The 20,207-nt window shown below is 42.4% G+C and overlaps 1 protein-coding gene across 4 annotated transcripts in view; it reads right to left on the reverse strand.

Moving 5' to 3' along the window:
- Window positions 1-9,089: 9,089 nt before the first annotated feature.
- DCDC2 (doublecortin domain containing 2) overlaps window positions 9,090-20,207 on the reverse strand; it is a 43,273-nt gene continuing 32,155 nt past the window's right edge. For 2 of the 4 annotated variants that reach the window (XM_088675266.1, XM_035125975.3), the window contains 3 exons: window positions 14,995-15,098; window positions 10,427-10,706; window positions 9,090-9,610 (listed from right to left, as the gene is read on the reverse strand). In XM_088675266.1, coding sequence (XP_088531392.1) covers window positions 9,606-9,610; window positions 10,427-10,706; window positions 14,995-15,098 — 389 coding nt within the window. In that variant the 3' untranslated portion in view covers window positions 9,090-9,605. Of the gene's footprint in view, window positions 9,611-10,406; window positions 10,707-14,994; window positions 15,099-20,207 lie in introns of all 4 variants that reach the window. The other 2 variants (XM_035125974.3, XM_035125972.3) reach the window with 1 other exon arrangement.

The raw sequence follows: 20,207 nt of genomic DNA on the forward strand, positions 1-20,207 counted from the left end.
GCTGTTGATGGGAAATGTTTCCTTTCAAAATATCAAGTGGGCATAAGGAGCTGGTTGGCCCAGCACAGAGACGGGGAACCTACAGCTCTCCCATCAGCCCCAGTCAGCATAGGTCAGGGAGAGAGAACTCACAACGTAACACCGGCAGTGTAACCCCATTTCTGGGACAAGGGTTCATGACCCTTTTGCCAACCAGTCAAACAGAGGGGCCAGGAAATACAACAATGATTGACAGACACAGACACTTTCCTTTAACCCTGCCATAGGGCTTACGTTTAAGAAATGTTTTCGTTTACAAGTTGCATCTATGACAAAGTTATGTGAAGTAGTTGTTTGGGCAACAGATGATGTCAAGGGCATCATGTTCCTACCTTCAGTTTAGGTACCATATATATATATCTAAAATCAGCTCCTGTCAGGAGTGGTGTGTGCAATTTCACCCTCTTTCTTTTGCAACAGATGCACATCTGGGATTAGAAAGGTTTCCACATCAAATGGAAGCACATCTCTTCCCTCTCTAGTTAGATGCAGCTCCGAGATCGTGGGCAATACCATCCCACTATATCTCCAAGGACTGACTTCTCTCTTCTCTCAGCCTCTTAAGTCGTTCAGCTGTTATACTCGCCCTGCTATCATGTAACGTGTGAGGTCCAGAGGGTGGTAACACGAGAACAGGCCTTCTCTGTAGTGGCTCCCCATTTGTGGAATGCTCTCCCCAGGGAGATTTGCCTGGTGCCTTCATGATATATTTTTAAGTATCAGGCGAAAGTGTTCCTCTTCAACCAGGCCTTTGGCTCTTATGATGAAGGGAGATATATAAATCAAATCAAGAAACAAAATAATGCAAGGATGAAGAACCTGTGGCCTGTCAAATGTTGTCAAACTGCGTCATTCATCATCTCTAACCTTGGCCACGGTTTCTGTGGCTGGTGGGATGTGAAGTGAGTCCAACATTATGTGGAGGTGCAAAGGTCCCCAGACCTGGTTTAAAACATGAACTGCTAAAATTTCAATTGTACCATGAATTCCATGGGAGGCCTTGCGTTTGTCTCACAATATTAATTCCCCATCCACATTAGGGGGCTAATTCTGCTTGTCAGTCCTTATAGGGTCGTTGCAAGAGTTACTGAAATAATACGAGTGAAGCGCTTAGAGAAAGCATTCTATAAATATGGTCATTCTTCTACAGTTACATGCATTTATAGCCACAGTGTCAAATTTTAATGAAAGGACTTTGGTCTTGCTCTTTTCATGTCAGTAGGAACCTTGTTTACTGCAGTTTGCTTTCACTGCCATCAAGCTAGCAGTGTGTGGGCAGCAGCAAGGCAGAGCACAATGACCTTTTCCAATGTGATGTTTAATTAAAGATTGTGAGGAGCAGGATTGTGACATTTTGAGTATTGCAGTGTGGCTTGCTGAAGGACATTTAAAATGATGGCTGCAATATCCACTAGTCTCCTTCCATCTTCCCCACTTCCCTTTTGATAACATCATTTCTGAAATCAGATTGAAAATCTAATTTACACCCCTTTCTAGAAAAATAAGGCAAGATGATATATCTCAAAAATTATTGCTCAGAAAAAAGAGAGGCCCAGACGTTATCTTGCAGTGACCTTGTTCAGGATGAGAAACACTCTAAAGAATTGGAAACTTACAGTCACTGGTTAATAGAAATACTAATGCTGAGGCGATATCTCTGAACAGCAGTTGCTGGAAATCACAGGTGAGGAGAGGGTCGTTGCACTCATGCCCTTTTCATGGCCTACCAATGGGCATCTGGTATGCCCCTGTGAGACCAGGATGCAGGATTAAATGGGTCGTTGGCTTGATCCAGAGGCACAATCAGCTTTTGGCATTCAGTGATATACACACTTGTGTGAAGGCCTGTAGCTCATTTGCAGAGCAACTGGTTTGCATGCAGAATATCCCCGTTTCAATCCCTGGCACCTCCTGGAAAGGATTCCTGCCTCTAACCCTGGAGAGTTACTCCTATAGGTAAGGTAAAGGACCCCTGGACAGTTAAGTCCAGTCAAAGGCGACTATGGGGTTGCAGCGCTCATCTTGCTTCAGGCTGAGGGAGCCGGTGTTTGTCCACAGACAGCTTTCCGGGTCATGTGGCCAGCATGACTAAACCGCTACTGGCGCAACAGAACACCATGAGGGAAGCCAGAGTGCACGGAAATGCCATTTACCTTCCCGCCACAGCGGTACCTATTTATCTACTTGCACTGGTGTGCTTTCGAACTGCTAGGTTGGCAGAAGATGGGACAGAGCAATGGGAGCTCACCCCGTTGCAGGGATTCGAACCGCTGACCTTCCAATCAGCAAGCAGCCCAAGAGGCTCAGTGGTTTAGACCACAGCGCTACCCACATCCCTAGTTACCTTTTAGTTACTCCCATGCAGTGTATTGAGTCCCCACAGCAGATGATACCTAGCTGGCTGGACCAATGGTCAGTAAAAGGTCAATTCCCGTGTTCCACTGAAAGAACCCTGACTCTCTTTGGGAAACCTTGGGGACATATGGGAAACAGAGGCGACTTTTGATCACTGGGGTTAAGTTATTATGAAGAGTGTCTTTAGTTTTTAATCTAAACTTATTTTGGTTTGTTTCAGAGGGATATTTCATATAGGTTTTAATCATATTGTTGCCTATCACATTAAAGCAGGGGAAGCATCTGGTCCTCATTTGACCCTTTGTCAAACATAACACAACTAAAATAGGGTTCATACTGTTTTTCTTTAAGAGTGTCGCTCAACGCTCTAGAATTCTTCCCACCTTTCTAATGTCCTGAGCATGCAGACTGCAAGTGATCTTGTCACCAGTCTGTAAAGCTGACAGGTGGATAGAGGGCAATAAGAAGAAGAAGCTTGGGGGGAAGTAAATATATTGAACCACAGAAGAGAAGGAAAATAGCCTTGAGAATGGAAGGGAAGGCTGTTACCAAGCACTGGTGTGGGAAATCTGATTTCTGTAATATATGTGCAGCATAAGCCATGATTTTCCAGTAATGGTCTTCACGACCTCTTCTCTGCTTCTGTGTAGATATTAAACAAGTGACACATTTTTATTTTTTTTAAAAAAAGAAGAAGCTGCAATTCTCTCTGCTCTTCACTAAACATCAGCCTCTTATGCAAATTCAGAATGCTATCCTTCTTTGCTTCTGGATTAAAAACCCCGAAAAGCCATTTTAACAGAAGAGTAATCACTCGTGCAATTTGTGCTGAGATCAAATTTGGCGTAGCTTGATTGGCAATCACTGCCTTTTATCTCGTTTGCGTTGATGAACATGCTCTCAGGATGTTTGCCTCTGCCGCTTCCATTCGGATTTGCACAGCCATTTCGCTCCAGCCATCTGGTTGTTCTCTATGGGCTGCCTTGACCCTCTTTTTTTTTGCTTTTTATTCCCACAGTGCAGTGAGTCACACATGAAAGGCTAGGGAGTACATATGCCCTCTCTTCCTCAGCTGTGTGTGACAGCAGATTCTCCCTTCTGGGTTTTGAGGTAAACCCAATATGACTCTTTTGTAGTACTGAATCCCTTTGCACAGTAAAAGGGGGGGGGGAGTCTGCATCGTTCCTGAAAACAGACAATCAGTAGCTTAGAAGCATCATTAGTGCTGGTACAGTTATGTTATGATGAACAACTTATTTATACAGTGCTACCAATGGACATGGAACGCCACATCATTTCATAAACAAGGACATATCTCTACATTAAGAATATAGGAAAAGCCTGCTGGATCAGGCCAATGGCTCATCTGGTCCAACGTGCTCTTCTCACAATGGTCAACCAGAGGCCTGTGGGAAGCATGCAAGTAGGACTTGGGTGCAACATCACAAGACACACCTGCGATTCCCAGAAACTGGTATGAAAACTGGTATTTGCCTTGGTAGGGCCAAACTAGGGACATTAGCTTGCTCACTTGTCTGCTCCTTTCACACATTTATTATCTGTTTGACAGAATTTTCATCTTGCCTTTCCAAGCTTGTTTGAAGCCAAGATGACCAGTTAATTTCCCCCAGTAAAACCCAACACTTGCAAATTTTGGAAGCACTTTCGAAAGGGGAGCACCGATAAGGGAAAACAACCAGACCCTAATGCACCAGTTAAGCATTGTCAAACCAGTACTGTACCATCCTGAGGTGGTATCTGGTGAAAACTCCATGCTGAAAGATTCAGCAGCGGTCTTGCTTCCAAAACACTCCTCCAAACTCACAAAAACCTTTCTGAATGTAAGTTACTATGTTAACCGATTGTTCTATTCCAAAGCAGCAAAAATAAATAAATTGTCAGTCAATCTTTTTCAATTATATTTGAAATTTCTTTGAAAAGCAGAGCCTGCCACAGGATAACAAACAAACCCCCATACGTTTAATGGAGTTAGGGTGCAGAATTGTATTAAGAATTTTTAAGCTAACAAATAGATTTGACAGTTTTAGCCTTTTGTTCCCAAAGTTCCTTGAAGAACAACACAGTGAGCTATGTTTCATATTGGGCCAGACACAAGACGCAGCTTCCCCTCACCCATCTTTAGGTACAAAGGCAGTACAGAAAGACAGCCGGGGCCTGAAAGAGGACAAGAAAGATTTTCAAAGGGCAGCCTGTCTTTGAAATGTCAGCATACAATGAATAAAAGTGGCAGAATATCTGGTGACCAGGATGTGGGCATCTGCTGCATCATGACATCCTTTTTGTGCTTCTCACTGCTCATCCCCAGTCATGAAAGATGGTGGGTTGACGGTGACAGTCATCTGCTTAATGTCACGGTAGTTTATCTCAAATTGTGTTTCTGGGAGTTTGGACTGAACTAAACGGGCACATATTGGAGTCAGCTAGATTCCTCCTCCTAAGATAGCATCACCAGACTACACTATTTTCCAGATATAGAACAGCCTAATTGTGGATGTTATCTCATAAGGAGACGGCTGAATGCCAGGGCTGAAATTGAAAATGCAGGCCAGCCTAGGTATTCGGAAAATTAGCACCTGAAAGCAAATGCAGGGAAACTTCAAGAGATGGGTTAGTCTCTGATCTCGATGGTCAGATTCGATAGTGGTTGGTTGGGGGCATTCTCACACAGCATATTCAGATACACCCTCATGCATTGGCCCACCCCTCCCGCTGTCCTCTCTGCTGCAATCCTGCTCCCTGTAAGCCTGTTAGACAACTGTTTATTGAGCTGGGTGGGAGGAGGGTAATAATTTCAAATTATTTGGATGGGCCAAACAATGAGCATCCCATGTGCCATTGCCCCATCCCCAGCCTTTCAAAAAACCTGTTTGACTTTACCTGCAAAATCCAGTAGCAAGAGGAATTTGACATGAGGCAGTTTGACCTGTGGGGTTTGCCCAGATTCTTCTAGAAGATTACCAGTAGGAGGGGCCAGCCCAGGCACTCATTGCCCACCAATCATTTCTTGCGGAAGGAAAGGGATCGCTAATGCATTCACAGATTTAGACAGCTGTGTATGTATTATGTTTCACCTTTTCTTTTCTTTTGGTGATTTTTTTATTAGTTTTCAATTACAACAATCCAATAGCCTCATTATAGCAATGGCAGTTTATAATGCAATTAGTAATACCAATCATTCAGATGCCAAATTATACAATTTAGGTGGCCACCCGCATGTTATAATTGATGGTTTTGATGATTTATTTTATTTCTGTGTTCCAAAATCTTATAAATTTCAGTTACGCTGTGGTCAAAATAACAATCCCTTATATCGCAAATACAGTTTTGATGACATGTTTTACCCTTTCATTAACATGCACCATTTTAAAAGTCTTTCTATAGAATCATAGAGTTGGAAGAGATCACAAGGGCCATCCAGTCCAACCCCCTGCCAAGCAGGAAACGCCATCAAAGCATTCCTGACAGATGGCTGTCAAGCCTCTGCCTAAAGACCTCCAAAGGAGGAGACTCCACCACACTCCTTGGCAGCAAATCCCACTGTCAAACAGCACTTACTGTCAGGAAGTTCTTCCTAATGTTTAGGTGGAATCTTCTTTCTTGTAGCTTGAATCCATTGCTCCGTGTCCGCTTCTCTGGAGCAGCAGAAAACAACCTTTCACCCTCTTCTATATGACATCCTTTCATATATTTGAACATGACTATCATATCACCCCTTAACCTTCTCTTCTCCAGGCTAAACATACCCAGCTCCCTAAGCCGTTCCTCATAAGGCATCGTTTCCAGGCCTTTGACCATTTTGGTTGCCCTCCTCTGGACATGTTCCAGCTTGTCAGTATCCTTCTTGAACTGTGGTGCCCAGAACTGGACACAGTACTCCAGGTGAGGTCTGACCAGAGCAGAATACAGTGGTGCTATTACTTCCCTTGATCTAGATGCTATACTCCTATTGATGCAGCCAGAAATGCATTGGCTTTTTTAGCTGCTGCATCACACTTTTGACTCATGTCAAGTTTGTGGTCTACCAAGACTCCTAGATCCTTTTCACATGTACTGCTCTCAAGTCAGGTGTCACCCATCCTGTATTTGTGCCTTTCATTTTTTTTGCCCAAGTGTAGTACTTTACATTTCTCCCTGTTAAAATTCATCTTGTAGGAATTTGCATCAAGGACTATCTGGTTTCATTCAAATGGCAGAAACTTATGGGTTTGTTATCTACCTTTGAACACAAGCAGAATATTGATTAAAAATAAAATTCTTGGCATATCTGATTTCTTGTAACAATTCAGTCATATGATCTTCATGTGAACCTGACTTTTTGTGTTAATGGCGATGGTAGGTCTTCAGCCTAATCTCTGCACTATGCTTGCACTCAAGGGTTATTCTTCTTAAACACAGCTCAGTTTAGTGCAAGCGTATTGCAAGTCAAGTTCAAAGAGGAAAAAGAATGCGGAAGTCCCAAACACAGAAGTTGTTTGAACCACCATCTGTCACCATACATATTTTTAGAATGAGATAGGTAGGTTAGTCTTAAAATTCTTAAAAACCCATAGAATTAGAGGTTACATCCTAGTGATGAAAACCAAGAAAAAGCACACTCCACACACACATCATTGTGCTGTTGGTGAGGTTGCTATAGCGTTAGAAATTTTCATCTTAGGAAACAAAAAACTGTTTTATGGTTTTATTCCCTATATGTGGCACCTCAAAGACTTACCAAATTTATTTGGGCATAAGCTTTCATGGAGATGCATGATGTGTTTTCCTGAGTTACATGTACAAGGTGGAGTGATGGGAATGTAAAAAAAAAAAAGTGAGGTTAGAGGGAAACGAAATACAGAAAACAGCAAACAGTGATAATTACATCTTTAACAGTGGTGATTCATAAAACAGTTTTTGATCTTTTGTGAATTATTATGCGTGTAATTATCACTGTTGTCCTTTTCTGTATTTCATTTCTTTCTGATCTCACGCTTTCCTTTCAGTTCCCAATGACCTTCTCCCACGCAACTACGCATAAATGTACCCCACCTGCATCTCAGGAAACTGCGCCATGCATCTGACGAAGTAGGCTATACCAATTGAAGGCTGACGATGGAGTCTGACTAAATTCCATCTGATAGGCTAAGTAAGAAGGATGGAGAAAGATGGGAGATGGGAATCTACAGCACAAGAATTGCAAGGGGACACTTGAGAGTTTAAATCTCAACAGGAAAAAAACAATTTAGCATTTTGTAGATTGCACGACAGGGGACACGGGTGGTGCTGTGGTTTAAACCACTGTGCCGCTTGGACTTGCCGATCAGAAGGTCAGCGGTTCGAGGCCCTGCGATGGGGTGAGCTCCCGTTTTTGGTCCCAGCTCCTGCCAACCTAGCAGTTTGAAAGTACCCAGTGCAAGCAGATAAATAGGTACTGCTCCAGCAGGAAGGTAAACGGCGTTTCCATGTGTTGCTCTGGCTTTGCCAGAAGCGGCTTAGTCATGCTGGCCACATGACCTGGAAAAACTGTCTGCGGAAGCGGACAAACGCCGGCTCCCTCGGCCTGTAAAGCAAGATGAGCACCGCAACCCCGCAAAAAAATATTCCTGGGATGTTGTCACTTCCCTGTATGCTACTTACAAACTGCAACAGCAGGAATCTTCATGTAATGAAACTAGGTCATTCTAATAGCAACTTACTAGCTTTAATATATCCAAAGAACAAACCCTAAAATACACTAAAATTTGCTGAATTCAGGATGAAATATATAATTACAAAGAAACTGGTATCGCCAAGCCAAACAATGTTTAAGATTTTTTTAAGTAATTGTATTTATCAACAACTACAAACCAAACTAAATATTCAGCCTATTACAAAAAGGAGCGAGAGAGCTACATCAAGGGATGTAGCAAAACTTAAATGAACTGCACATGGATTTATAGGGCAAACGTACCATCAACCTAACTTATGAAACATCAGTTGGCATTAACATATCTGACCCAATATGCCTGATTTCTCATGACCTGCAAACTTAAGCCAATGAGATGAGAACACAATTTTCAAGATGACGTTTAATTTTTAAGTAATTTTATTTTCTCCCATAAGTGTTATTAAACCCTAATAATTGTGATTGGCTAAATGTTTAAAGCAATGCGCTTTTAGAATCAAAGATAAATTCTTTATAGAAATTTTTGGCTGATTGATCCGTTTATCCCTCATAGCTAGCCTGCTGGAGAGATCTTCGACCTAAGTGAATCTGGCCCACTCATAGCGACAGAATTATGCCGGACACGTTTTGGGTGGGATAATGAAGTACATTTACTTAGAAATAAGTAAAGTCAGTGGGGTTTTCGGCCATATCGATGCACATTGGGTAGGGCTGTTAACGCATGCTAACATAGTGCAATGTAACTATTTGGTATTATTGAAACTATTAAAAGAAGTCCTTCAGCTTGTGTCACATTCTGTCATCCCATCCAGCTATCAGTTCCTGACATGGAAACTCTTGATCAGCACATGGCATTCACGCTTTCCATGGAAGAAAGGACACCTGCATGTACAGGTGAGTGTAACTTCCCATACACACAAGAGCCCACCTGCACAGCACAGGTAAATTTCCATCCTGTTGTGACCCCCCCCCCTTCACTCTCCATATCACACAAAGTGAGACAAATTAGATCCTGGAAATACACCACAGCTCATGTTCACAGAGATTTATTCAGCTATAAAAAAAAATATGACAGGCTCTCCATTTTAAAGTCGCAAAAATATTCTTCAACTCTTCTAAACAAACATGGGGTACACATTAGGCCTAGTTCAATATTCAACATTCTGCGATGGCAGTATTTCTTCAATTAACACCTATGCTTCCCCTTAGAATTCACATTGGAGAAAGACCAAATCTGGGGACTATAATTCAATCTTCCTCTTAATTATTCATTTAATTATCTAAGTTCTGGTATACCACATTATCATGCCAGCGTTCAGTGGGTGGAACTCCACCATATTGTCACATTATAAATTAATAAAGCGCACACACACACATACAAAATTGCTTTGCACTCCAAATAGTAAATCCTTCATTTTCTGGTAACCTATGTCCTTCAAATTATGTCTATGCTACTGCCGCATACGCATTGGTTTGTTCATTTTTTTCACTCTCCTGTGGGCTGGTGATGGTGACTCTTGGAGCTGAGGTTTTCTCATAATTGGAATCATCCTAGACAGAGAGAAAGGGGGGGTTGCATATTTTAACTTGTCATATGGCAGAGATTTTTCTTTTGTATGTGTTGATGTGATCGAGCAGAGCCTGCATGACCAGGACCCATCAAGCCAAGTGCAGATCCATAGCCATGTGTGATGGTTGGGAACTCTCCTTCTTTTGCTGTTCCACAAGGCAGAAAAGCTCTGAAGGTTGATCAGACCCCTTGTAGGCCACCACAAAGGGCTGGCTGGTGAACTATGTTTGGCTTGATGGGCCACAAGGTATTCAGTTGAGCGATAAAGCAACTAGCCTATAATGTGCTTGAATAAAAACAACAACAACTGATTTCTTCATGCTATGTATGAAACAAGTAGTTTTAGAAACCATTAAATGATGACAAGCGAATAAGCTAGCATCCTTAGTTAGCTTCTTTAATGTGCAAGGAAAAAAGTGAAGAGGATAACTGGGTGACAAAAAAAAATAGCAGCGTGATTATACAAGCTAATTCATCCCAGTCTAACTTTTTATTTAACCAATGGAAGTCAGAGTGCACAGAAGACTGGTGACCGGCAAACGTAAAGGTTGCAACGTTATCACAATATTGGTGTCGATGCAACATGTGAACGCGTTACCACTGGGATCACCCAGTAGGAGATTATATACCGTCCTCATATAAAAGGTTGCAAAAAGGCAAGAAGAACTGCTCCAAGGCTGAAAATCCAGCTATGGAATATGCTGGCTGCAAACAAACCTATTGTTAGAGCAGAAAAAATGAAAGCAGTAGCACATCGAAAGAGCAAAGACATGTTACCTGTTTTTGATCATCAGTACCTTCTTTTGTTTCTTCTTCATGGCCATTGTGACCCATCTGTTCACCGTTTTCCTCATTTGTTCCCCCATGCGCATGACTGCTAGGCTCATCTTGGTCAAGGTTCTGCCCTTGCTGCTCACCATCATAATGGCCATTCAGATTCTCTTCTGTTCCGTTGATGGCCTCCCCTGTGTCGCCACCCTGATCCGCCTCCCCATTCATAGCTGAATAGTCTTCTTGATGCCGAGCTTTATGTTCCGGTGCCATGGTCTCTTCCTCATCCACAGTTTCCGCTGGCCGCTAGTAAACCCAAAAACCCAAATTGTGTTATGCTCAGCTCTTTTGATTAATATAGAGAGAACACATATGAGGTTCACAGACAAGCCAGGGTAAAGCTACTTTAAAGAGAGGAACTGTGCTCTGAACTGTGATGCAGCCCAAGCATCTCTACAATTACAGCACCAGGCTGTTTCAGCAATCTTATTCTGGTATAAGGGAGGTAGGCCTCAGAAAACCAGACACTGGTGACAAACTACAGGGGAGCCTTGTGAGCTTCCCAGCTGCAACTAACTGGACACTGTTAGGTCCAAAATGCTGCATATGGTTGATCTTTGGTCCAATCCAGAAGGTACTTCTTATACCCCACATGGGAAGCTCCTTTGAAATTAAAGGGTGGCTAAAAAGGGCTTGCTGATCAGAAGGTCGGCAGTTTGAATCCCCGCGACGGGGTGAGCTCCCGTTGCTCGGTCCCAGCTCCTGCCCACCTAGCAGTTCAAAAGCATGTCAAAGTGCAAGTAGATAAATAGGTACCACTACAGCAGGAAGGTAAACAGTGTTTCCGTGTGCTGCTCTGGTTCTCCAGAAGCGGCTTAGTCATGCTGGCCACATGACCTGGAAGCTGTACGCCGGCTCCCTCGGCCAATAACGCGAGATGAGCACCGCAACCCCAGAGTCCGTCACGACTGGACCTAATGGTCAGGGGTCCCTTTACCTTTACCTAAAAAGCATCAAATGATAACAGCATGGATAATGCCATAAAAAGCAATAAGGTCGAATATCCAGCTGAGCAAGCAATCCCTTGGATATTAAGTAGTTCCTTATACCCTGACCAAGATCATTCCAATTTAATAATTTCAGACAGCACAAACATGCCTTGACAATACACACGGGACCTAGCTGAACCTATTTTATAACCACCCAGTAATTCAACCAAGCAGCCAGCCTGTTTTTGTACTGTTTTCTGGATTTTTGCCTCTATTCTCAAAATAGGTTCCAAAAATCAGCTCAGATAAGCCCATCTATAACAGAGTGCAGGTAAAATCACAGTCTGAAAGTAACTCCCGTGCAAAACATGGGAAAGCACTGTTTGAATAAAAAGCACTTTTTAAAAGCATCTTTTCAAAAGTAGCTAGGCATTGACTATGGATATTACCTGTTGCCGTTCAGACAAAAGGGGAAAAACAAGATCCTAACAGGCACACACAGCAAGGCATAAATGCAGCTTCAGAGAGCACTTAGGCTTGAAGAAATGAGCAATGCTTAAATACCGCTGCCATTTCCCAGTGAGCAATGATTTGTTATATATCCCAAATGCTTTACAAAGCAAAGCAAAACTCAAAACATTTTGTTCCCTAACCAGCTGGGGTTGCTAAGTGACAATGGAGCACCTGTTTACAAAATTTAAACATTTGAAAAGGGGGGAAAAATAGTTGCTTCTGGGCTGGATTCAGCCTGATTGGTTTTCACTGCAAAGAGACATGTGCATTTGTAATTGTGTACATTTTAACTTTGTCCAACTTTAAATTTGAAATTTTGATTTCAGGGGCTAAATATTTTGGTTGTAAGTTGCTTTGGGTTGCCCTGGGCAAGGCTGGCAATTTTAATAAATAAATAAATAAAAATATCTTATTTTGAAATGTGGTAATATCTGAGCGCCAACATAAGCACGAATCTTTAAGATACAAGTCAGATTTCAAAGGTCTCAATGGGCTGAGTCCAAAGAGGTCACGGCAAAGCAGAACAAATTGCACTAATGCAAGAGAACTTCCCACTCATCCTCCTACCTTCCCATGTGCCCCCTGCATCCCTTCAATCCACTCCAGAGGGTTGGGGGGGGGAACCCCAGAGCAGATGGGGGGCTGCAGGGGCAGGCACAGAAAGGAGGGAGGCTTCTGTTGCACAAACAGACATTTTCCCACTTGAGCAATGACTTCATGGAATACAAACCCATTATAATTTATTGGTTTAGATCAGGCATCCCCAAACTTCGGCCCTCCAGATGTTTTGGACTACAATTCCAATCTTCCCCGACCACTGGTCCTCTTAGTTAGGGATCATGGGAGTTGTAGGCCGAAACATCTGGAGGGCCGCAGTTTGGGGATGCCTGGTTCAGATGCAGTTTGTTAACATAACATTTACGTTACCAGCATAAGCACAGTGAGTAGCCAAAGGTTGCTCTGCAAGGAACTACCAGTTAGCAGTAGGGCCAGCTCTTTTGTTCTACGATTTTGTACCTCTCCTTAAGTGGCCCCACTCTGAATCAGGCCAGCCAAGACCAGCATTATTGGGGTACCATCAGTCCACTCATCCCTGGGCAGCATCCAGTCCACCTGTCATCTAGACCAGGGGTAGTCAACCTTTCTATACCTACCGTCCACTAATGCATCTTTATTGATGCTCGATGGAAGGAGGATTCAGCTTGTGCTGTAGAACCCCCTACTGCCCACCTAGAATCCTGAAATGCCCACTAGTGGGCGGTGGGGACCAGGTTGACAACCCCTGATCTAGACAGTGTTATAAATGGACAGAAAACAAGTCTATTGATTACTTTACTTTATACCATTAACAGTGGTACCTTGGTTTTTGAACATCTCCGTTGATGAACATTTTGGTTTTTGAATGCCATAAACCTGGAAGTAAATGCTTCGGTTTTCAAACACGCCTCAGAAATTGAACATGCCACGTGGCTTACATACTGAGTTTTCCATATTGAGTTTTCTGTATTGAGTTTTCAATTTTCGAACGTTTCAGAACATCTTCCAGAATGGATTACATTCGAAAACCGAGGTACCACTGTAATTATTATGGAGGACTTCCTAGCAATCCACCAGAAAGTACTTTATATGCTTGAACAACAAGTGCCTTTCTTATCTGGTGTCACTTGAGAACTAACCTTTCTTTTCTGATTGCAAAATTCAAATAGGATTTTGAACCAGAGACCTGCCAAACATCATGGGTAAGAAAGCCATTAAGAGGCATTAAACATGAATGTTTTACATCTGCACAAGGATCCAGAGGACAGGGTTCACTCGCAATACTGTGACTAAAAACAAAAGCACTTCCATCAAGGGGTATTTCTCAGATGCCAGTTTCAAAACTTGAATCAACGTAGACATCCGTTTTTCCTCTAGAACGAAGACTAGCCTGGTGTCCTTGGAGGCTTTAAGTAGAGGTTGAATGGCCAACTGTCATGTATGATCTAGTTGAGATTCCTGTACTGCAGGGAGATGGACTAGATCCCCCCTTCTAAGTCTATGATTCTATTATTCCTCTGGCCCTGTTGCTGCCACCGCACCAATTTCCCTCTGATTTACTGCTACTATTGACACCATCGCCACTTTTTCTAGCCTAACAAAGATGATACGGATTCACAGCAGCTGCATGAATACGCACACAAACAAACAAACACACAAACACCAGCTTTGAAACACTTGATAAACCATAATGAAAAGATGCCATGAAATTCAAAAGCTCCAAACCTATTAACATCTTCAAGATTCCCATGCTATCCTCACCGGTCCAATGCACCATCAATAAAGCAATAATCAAGAGGCCAACAATAATAGCTCTTCTTTTATTACATTCCACGCACCCTAGAGACCCATTCCACAAATGCTGCTGCTGCCCTAAACAAATGACTATGGGATTTAACTAATCATAGTTTCAGGGTCCTATGATTTTCATCATTATATTGCTTCATGCTTGTAATCTGGCTGAGGATTACCTCATTCTCCATTACAAAGATTGAAAGATACCCATCTTGAACGTGACAGCATTTATCCTGTTATTCATTCTATTGGCTTTAGGCACATAGTTCAATTCCTTACAAAATTTGATATTTTTTATAGGGGGTGGTTTATTTGAAACTTGAGTGCCATAATACTATTTGTGTTCAGAACAGTTCAAATGCAAAACAGAAACATTTTGCATAAATCTAATGCTGGTTTGCACTTTTTGCCGTTTATTTTTATACCCCATCCATGTGGCCCGTATGAAAGTTCTAGTACTCAATAGCTAAGCTTTTGCTTTAATAGTACATTGCTGCACTATTCAACGACCATTATTGAATAAGGTTCTAAAAAGGTTACAGAAACCAGAAAATGGAACTTAGGTATTCCAATGCCAGCCAAATTCAAAGGTTTGCGTTCCTTCACTGATGGCAGTCTTAGTACATTAGCCAACGAAACAGTTTACCAATAACAGAAAAAGGATGGACATGACAGCAGTGGAAAGCCCAAGAGAAATAAGCCACAACTTTACGGCAAACTTATTTTCATTGTGAGTCACTCGTTCAAAGCTTGCAGCTTACCTGGTCAAGTGGGACCTCAGTTTGAGTGTCTTCATCTTCCTGGACTTCCACAGCCCCCCTCATTTCTGATCGCTTTTTGCCAGCCTTGTAAACTCCTTCCTCCTCTGAAATTGGAAAGAAGCAGAGTCCAACTGTGACACTGTGTGGTAATGTTAGTGAACTGCACCCAAGGACAGCCTGGGAAAGGTTTCTCGTTCTTCACAGGTGTTTACTCTTACAGATTTAAGACATGCACCCATCGTTTTTGCTTTTGCTTTATAAGAGCACTAGCATTCTTACATGGAAAGAGAACAAAAATAACCACTGGAAGGAATTCAGTGTTGTGCTGACCCTCTGGATAAGATTTGGGGGTGCCACAGGGGCACCCAGAAGAGGAAGAGAGAAAGCCCTGTCGTGCTAGTGGGAGCCTTTGCACAAGCTTTCCACTAGCACGCTGGGTTAGTTGAATCTGGGCTTTCGGCTAATGCTTTGTCAAAAGTTGCACTAGCTCAATTCTGAGCTTTAAAGCAACTAAATATCAAACACGCTTATAAAGGAAAACATAGCACACATGTTTCACAAAATAGATGTTAACAAAACCCTCAAGTTGTTTTTTGCCAACAAAGCTTCACTCATTAGATTTCTTTCCGCATGGATAACAGCTGGTACTTTGCTATGTCCACCGTGGTTAAAGACAGCGATAAGGAAAATCTGTCAAGAACTACTCAAAAATCAATTTCATTTATTTCAAGTGAAAAGAAATTGTATGTTATTATTACATATTTTTATACATTCAAATAATTATTAAATCATAGAAATGGGATAACTATAATATATATGAAGGCAAAGAAGACAAATATTACATAGCCTGGTGGAGAAGAAGGAAGCAATAAATGTGTCACCAACCCAAACTTGGCTAACCCAAATTTAGAAAGGAGATGTATTCGCAAATAGGAACACTGATACATTTTGTTTCTGGCTTTTGAACACGGTGGAGAGACAGTAGAGGGCTTTCTCAGTGGCTGCACACAATCTGCAACTCCCTTCTCAGAGAGACATACAGTGGTACCTCAGTTTGAGACTGCAATTCGTTCTGCGGAGGCGTTCGCTCACTGAGGCGTTTGCTCGCCAAAGGCACGCTTATGCTCATGCGCAAAGTGCCGATAGAGTGCTTCTGCGCACGCAGATCGCTTCTGCGCACGCAGATCGCTTCTGCGCACGCAGATCGCTTCTGCGCATCCAACGCCGCGGAACCCGGATGTAAACTATTCCGGGTCCGCGGCGTTCGCTCACCGAAGCGTTCGTAAACAGAGGTAGTCGTAAACCAAGGTTCCACTGTACTAGCAGTTCATGCAACTTTCCGCATTTTTTTTCAACTGGTATTTTAAATTGGCTTGCCATGCATTTCTGCCTTTTGAATTAAATACTTCTGAATGTAAAGTTTTAAACATGCAGGGGAACACAGCATGCAAATAGAAGAATAACTTTATATACTATCTCGCTCTATCCTGGGGGGGGGGGAATCAGATGGCTGTATTAATCACCTGCTACAAAACCCAAGGCTACTGCCCAGACAAGGGATAGTCAATGCATAGAAGAGGGGAAGAGGGGGAAGGGTGGAACTTGGCTGCAGATGTGGAAGCAGCAGCTGGAATTCAGCAAACAGGATTCCCCACTACCTTTCTGCTAGAGTCCTGTGAGTGTAGAAAGCATGGGAACATGGAAAAAACCATTTGGAAGCTGGAGTTTAGCACAGCTTCCTATGCTAATGTGGGGGGGGGGGCCGACTATGGACTCCTGTGTCACTGAAAGACATTTCTCTGCTTTATCCAGCTCAGTATCTCCATTCCGATTGACAGAAGCTTGCTGATACACTTTGATAAACAAGAAAATTACATGACTATATTAAATAGCAAATGAGTTATAAATTCCAACAACTAATAAGAAATCAATATACTTTAAATAATAAAACACAGAAAATTAATGTTTCCTGCATACGTTCCCATTCTAGGCAGACCTAACAATAAAAAAAATTATTGCAGCACAAATGGCAGTATTATGCATAGCCATTTAATACATTTCAAATTTGAAGTTGATTGAAGTTCAGCATTAGGGAGAAAATAATCATGGTAATAACACTCTGCCCTGAATATTGTATGGAAATCGGGGGCATTTACAGAGCTGTAAGCTCTGTATCTAAGTTAATGTAACTACAAAAAAATATTTAATGTCATTTACCAGATGCTGCCTCATGAAGCAAAAAAACAAAACAAACCCATAATAAATGCATTGTTCATTACATCCAACAAATACCCAAAAGGGATGGAGAGGATTCAGGATTGTTTTCTAAGCTTCATCCAAGCCAAAAACCAAAAAACTGGCATTGTTGCAGGAATCCCTTTTAAAATGTCTCAAGAGAATTATAAATCTCTCAAGGGAAGGGAACATTTTTGTGTACAAAACAGCAGCCTCTGCTATGTTCTCTCACAGAAAACAGGAAGATGAGAGGAGACATATTTTAAGGGGCAACATAACAGAAATGAAACAAAAATTGATGACAAGGAAGCAGAACCATTTTCAAAATCCATTTCCTGATAACAATGAGCTTAATCCATTCTGCCATAGGCATGGCACTCACACACAGAATCAGTAACAATCAAGCCCTATGTACATTTACTCAGAAATACGTTTCTGCCAAGAGCAGAGACAGGAAGTTATGTTGCTGTTGTTATATAAAAGTGTGAATTATTGCTGAACTGGTAATATGGAACTTGAGCTGGTATAGAAGAGACATGGCATAGCTGAATTGGCATAGGCAAGCCTGGCGTAAATGAGACACTGCCTGTCTGCTTATATGTTATGAAGGATTAGAGAAATTGAGTTATCCTAAAGGGACAGACTGGCACTGTGGGTTAAACTACAGAGTCTAGGGCTTGCTGATCAGAAGGTCGGCGGTTCGAATCCCTGCAATGGGGTGAGCTCCCATTGCTCGGTCCCAGCTCCTGCCCACCTAGCAGTTCGAAAGCACATCAAAGTGCAAGGTGGGAAGGTAAACAGCGTTTCCGTGCGCTGCTCTGGTTCGCCAGAAGCAGCTTTGTAATGCCGGCCACATGACCCGGAAGCTGTCTGAGGACAAATGCCGGCTCCCTCGGCCTATAGAGCGAGATGAGCGCCGCAATCCCAGAGTCGGACACGACTGGACCTGATGGTCAGGGGCCCCTTTACCTTTAAAGGGACAGGCTAGGGGCAAACCAAAACCACACCACAGGTATTATTAATTCTTTAATATGCACACCAACAACCATGACTGAGTGTTAATTTTCAGTGATTCAATATGTCCTGTTTATATGTTGAGTTCACTTTTATAACAATAGCTGGAAAACACCATCTTGTGATAATGTTTTCCTGGAAAATAAATTACTATGCACCATAAACCAGAGGGCCCAAAGGTATGGCTGTTTGACTGTGCTGTTACCCTATCGTCATTCTGCTTGTAGCAATGGTAATGACCCCAAACTATTATGTTGCAAAGAATACATCTTATGAAGCAGAACTCCATTCTCTGTTTCAGAGAGATGGAACAGCACAGCAAAAATTGTTGACGACAACAGTAAGATAATGGAAACCAGAGACCAGTGAGATAATGGAAAAGGTCTTCATAACATGAGAAAATGGTTCCAGTAAGAGTCAAAGACTCCAAAACTGTAACATACGGAGGTGGTACTAGAATGTGGTTTTCATAATATACCACCTGTGTTCAATAACATTATGAAACTTTATGTATTTCACATAATGACTTGAACCAGCCTGTCCATTCTTTTGCTGCCACCTTCTAGAAAAAGCAGGCATAGCTGCCAAGTATCCCGTTTCCGCCGGGAAAACCCCTTTTTTCCTACCGTTTCCCGGCGGTCTCCCGTTTAGGTTTTTATCCCGATATTCTCCCTTAAATCTGCTTCTGCCGGCGGCCATTTTTCTGGTGCCGCTTTGCCCTTCTATGGGCACCAGAAAATGGCGGCGCCAGCGCTGGAAGTCGCTTCCACGCATGACCGGAAACGCGTAAAAGCGACTTCCGATGGCGCTTTGCCCTTCTATGGGCATCAGAAAATGGCAGCGCCGGCGCCGGAAGTCGCTTTTACGCGTTTCCGGTCATGCGTGGAAGCGACTTCCAGCGCTGGCGCCGCCATTTTCTGGTGCCCATAGAAGAGCAAAGCGCCACCGGAAGTTGCATCCACGCAACTTCCGGTGTCGCACGCTGCCGATCCCGGATCTTTCCGTCCAGGACTTGGCAGGTATGAAAGCAGGCCGTTCTTGTTGGCTTCTCAAACCTCCATTCAGAGTCTGTAATATATATTACAAGCCAGAACCAAATGGGTGGAAGCAATTTTTGCTCTTTCTTGTCACACATAATGAGAATATCCATTTGCAAGTATTTCTCATTAATGCATACATGCTCCACATAGATGTCAGCTCTTGAAAATTACTGCCAAAATTCCTCTAAATACTAATACATTACCATTCGTCTTTCAGAAGAATACCTATCAACTTCTCAGCATGAAGAATACATAGAGACATTACAACCTCAATTTGTATAGCAAACCAAGCCAAACTGATATTGCAGGTACATAGCATAAGGAAACTATTACCTTGTGGGTAGTAAAACCCTCATTTCAAAGAACTTGTGGGGGAGAGGAATAGTTTCAACCCCAAGATAGTCACAAATTGTTACACATCCTTCTCAGAAAAATAAAAGGGACATTTCAACACCTGCTGCATAACCTCTCCAATTAAAGTTATTTAATTTTTCCTTTAAAAAAAAATAAAAGATACAGCTAGCACACAATATTTAAAAACTGGATGCAGGGATTAACCTGCCCTGCCTAAAACAATAAGACTCTTTGAAATACAAGAAAGGACTCTATCATATGATAAATATAACAGTGTTTTCCCCCCTCTATAGAAGGTCACAAGAATGTTTTAGAAACTGAGAGCTGATTATTACAGAACCATAGATGGACCACATTTGCAGAGATGTATGAAAGAGAACTGTTTTTCAGTGGGTCTCAATCTTTCCAGAGGATACCGCCCAGAAGATGGTGCTGGGAAACTGCTGCTCCATTAGTGGCTACTGGGGAACAGGGTTCCACAAAGGACCAATCTTAGGTTATCTACCCATATGAATCTGCCCAAGCCTTAAGATGAGTAATTATCTTGATTGGCAGGCCTATAGATCGGCA

This window comes from Zootoca vivipara, chromosome 8, assembly GCF_965207765.1.
Source record: "Zootoca vivipara chromosome 8, rZooViv2.hap1.1, whole genome shotgun sequence".
Lineage (NCBI taxonomy): Eukaryota > Metazoa > Chordata > Lepidosauria > Squamata > Lacertidae > Zootoca > Zootoca vivipara.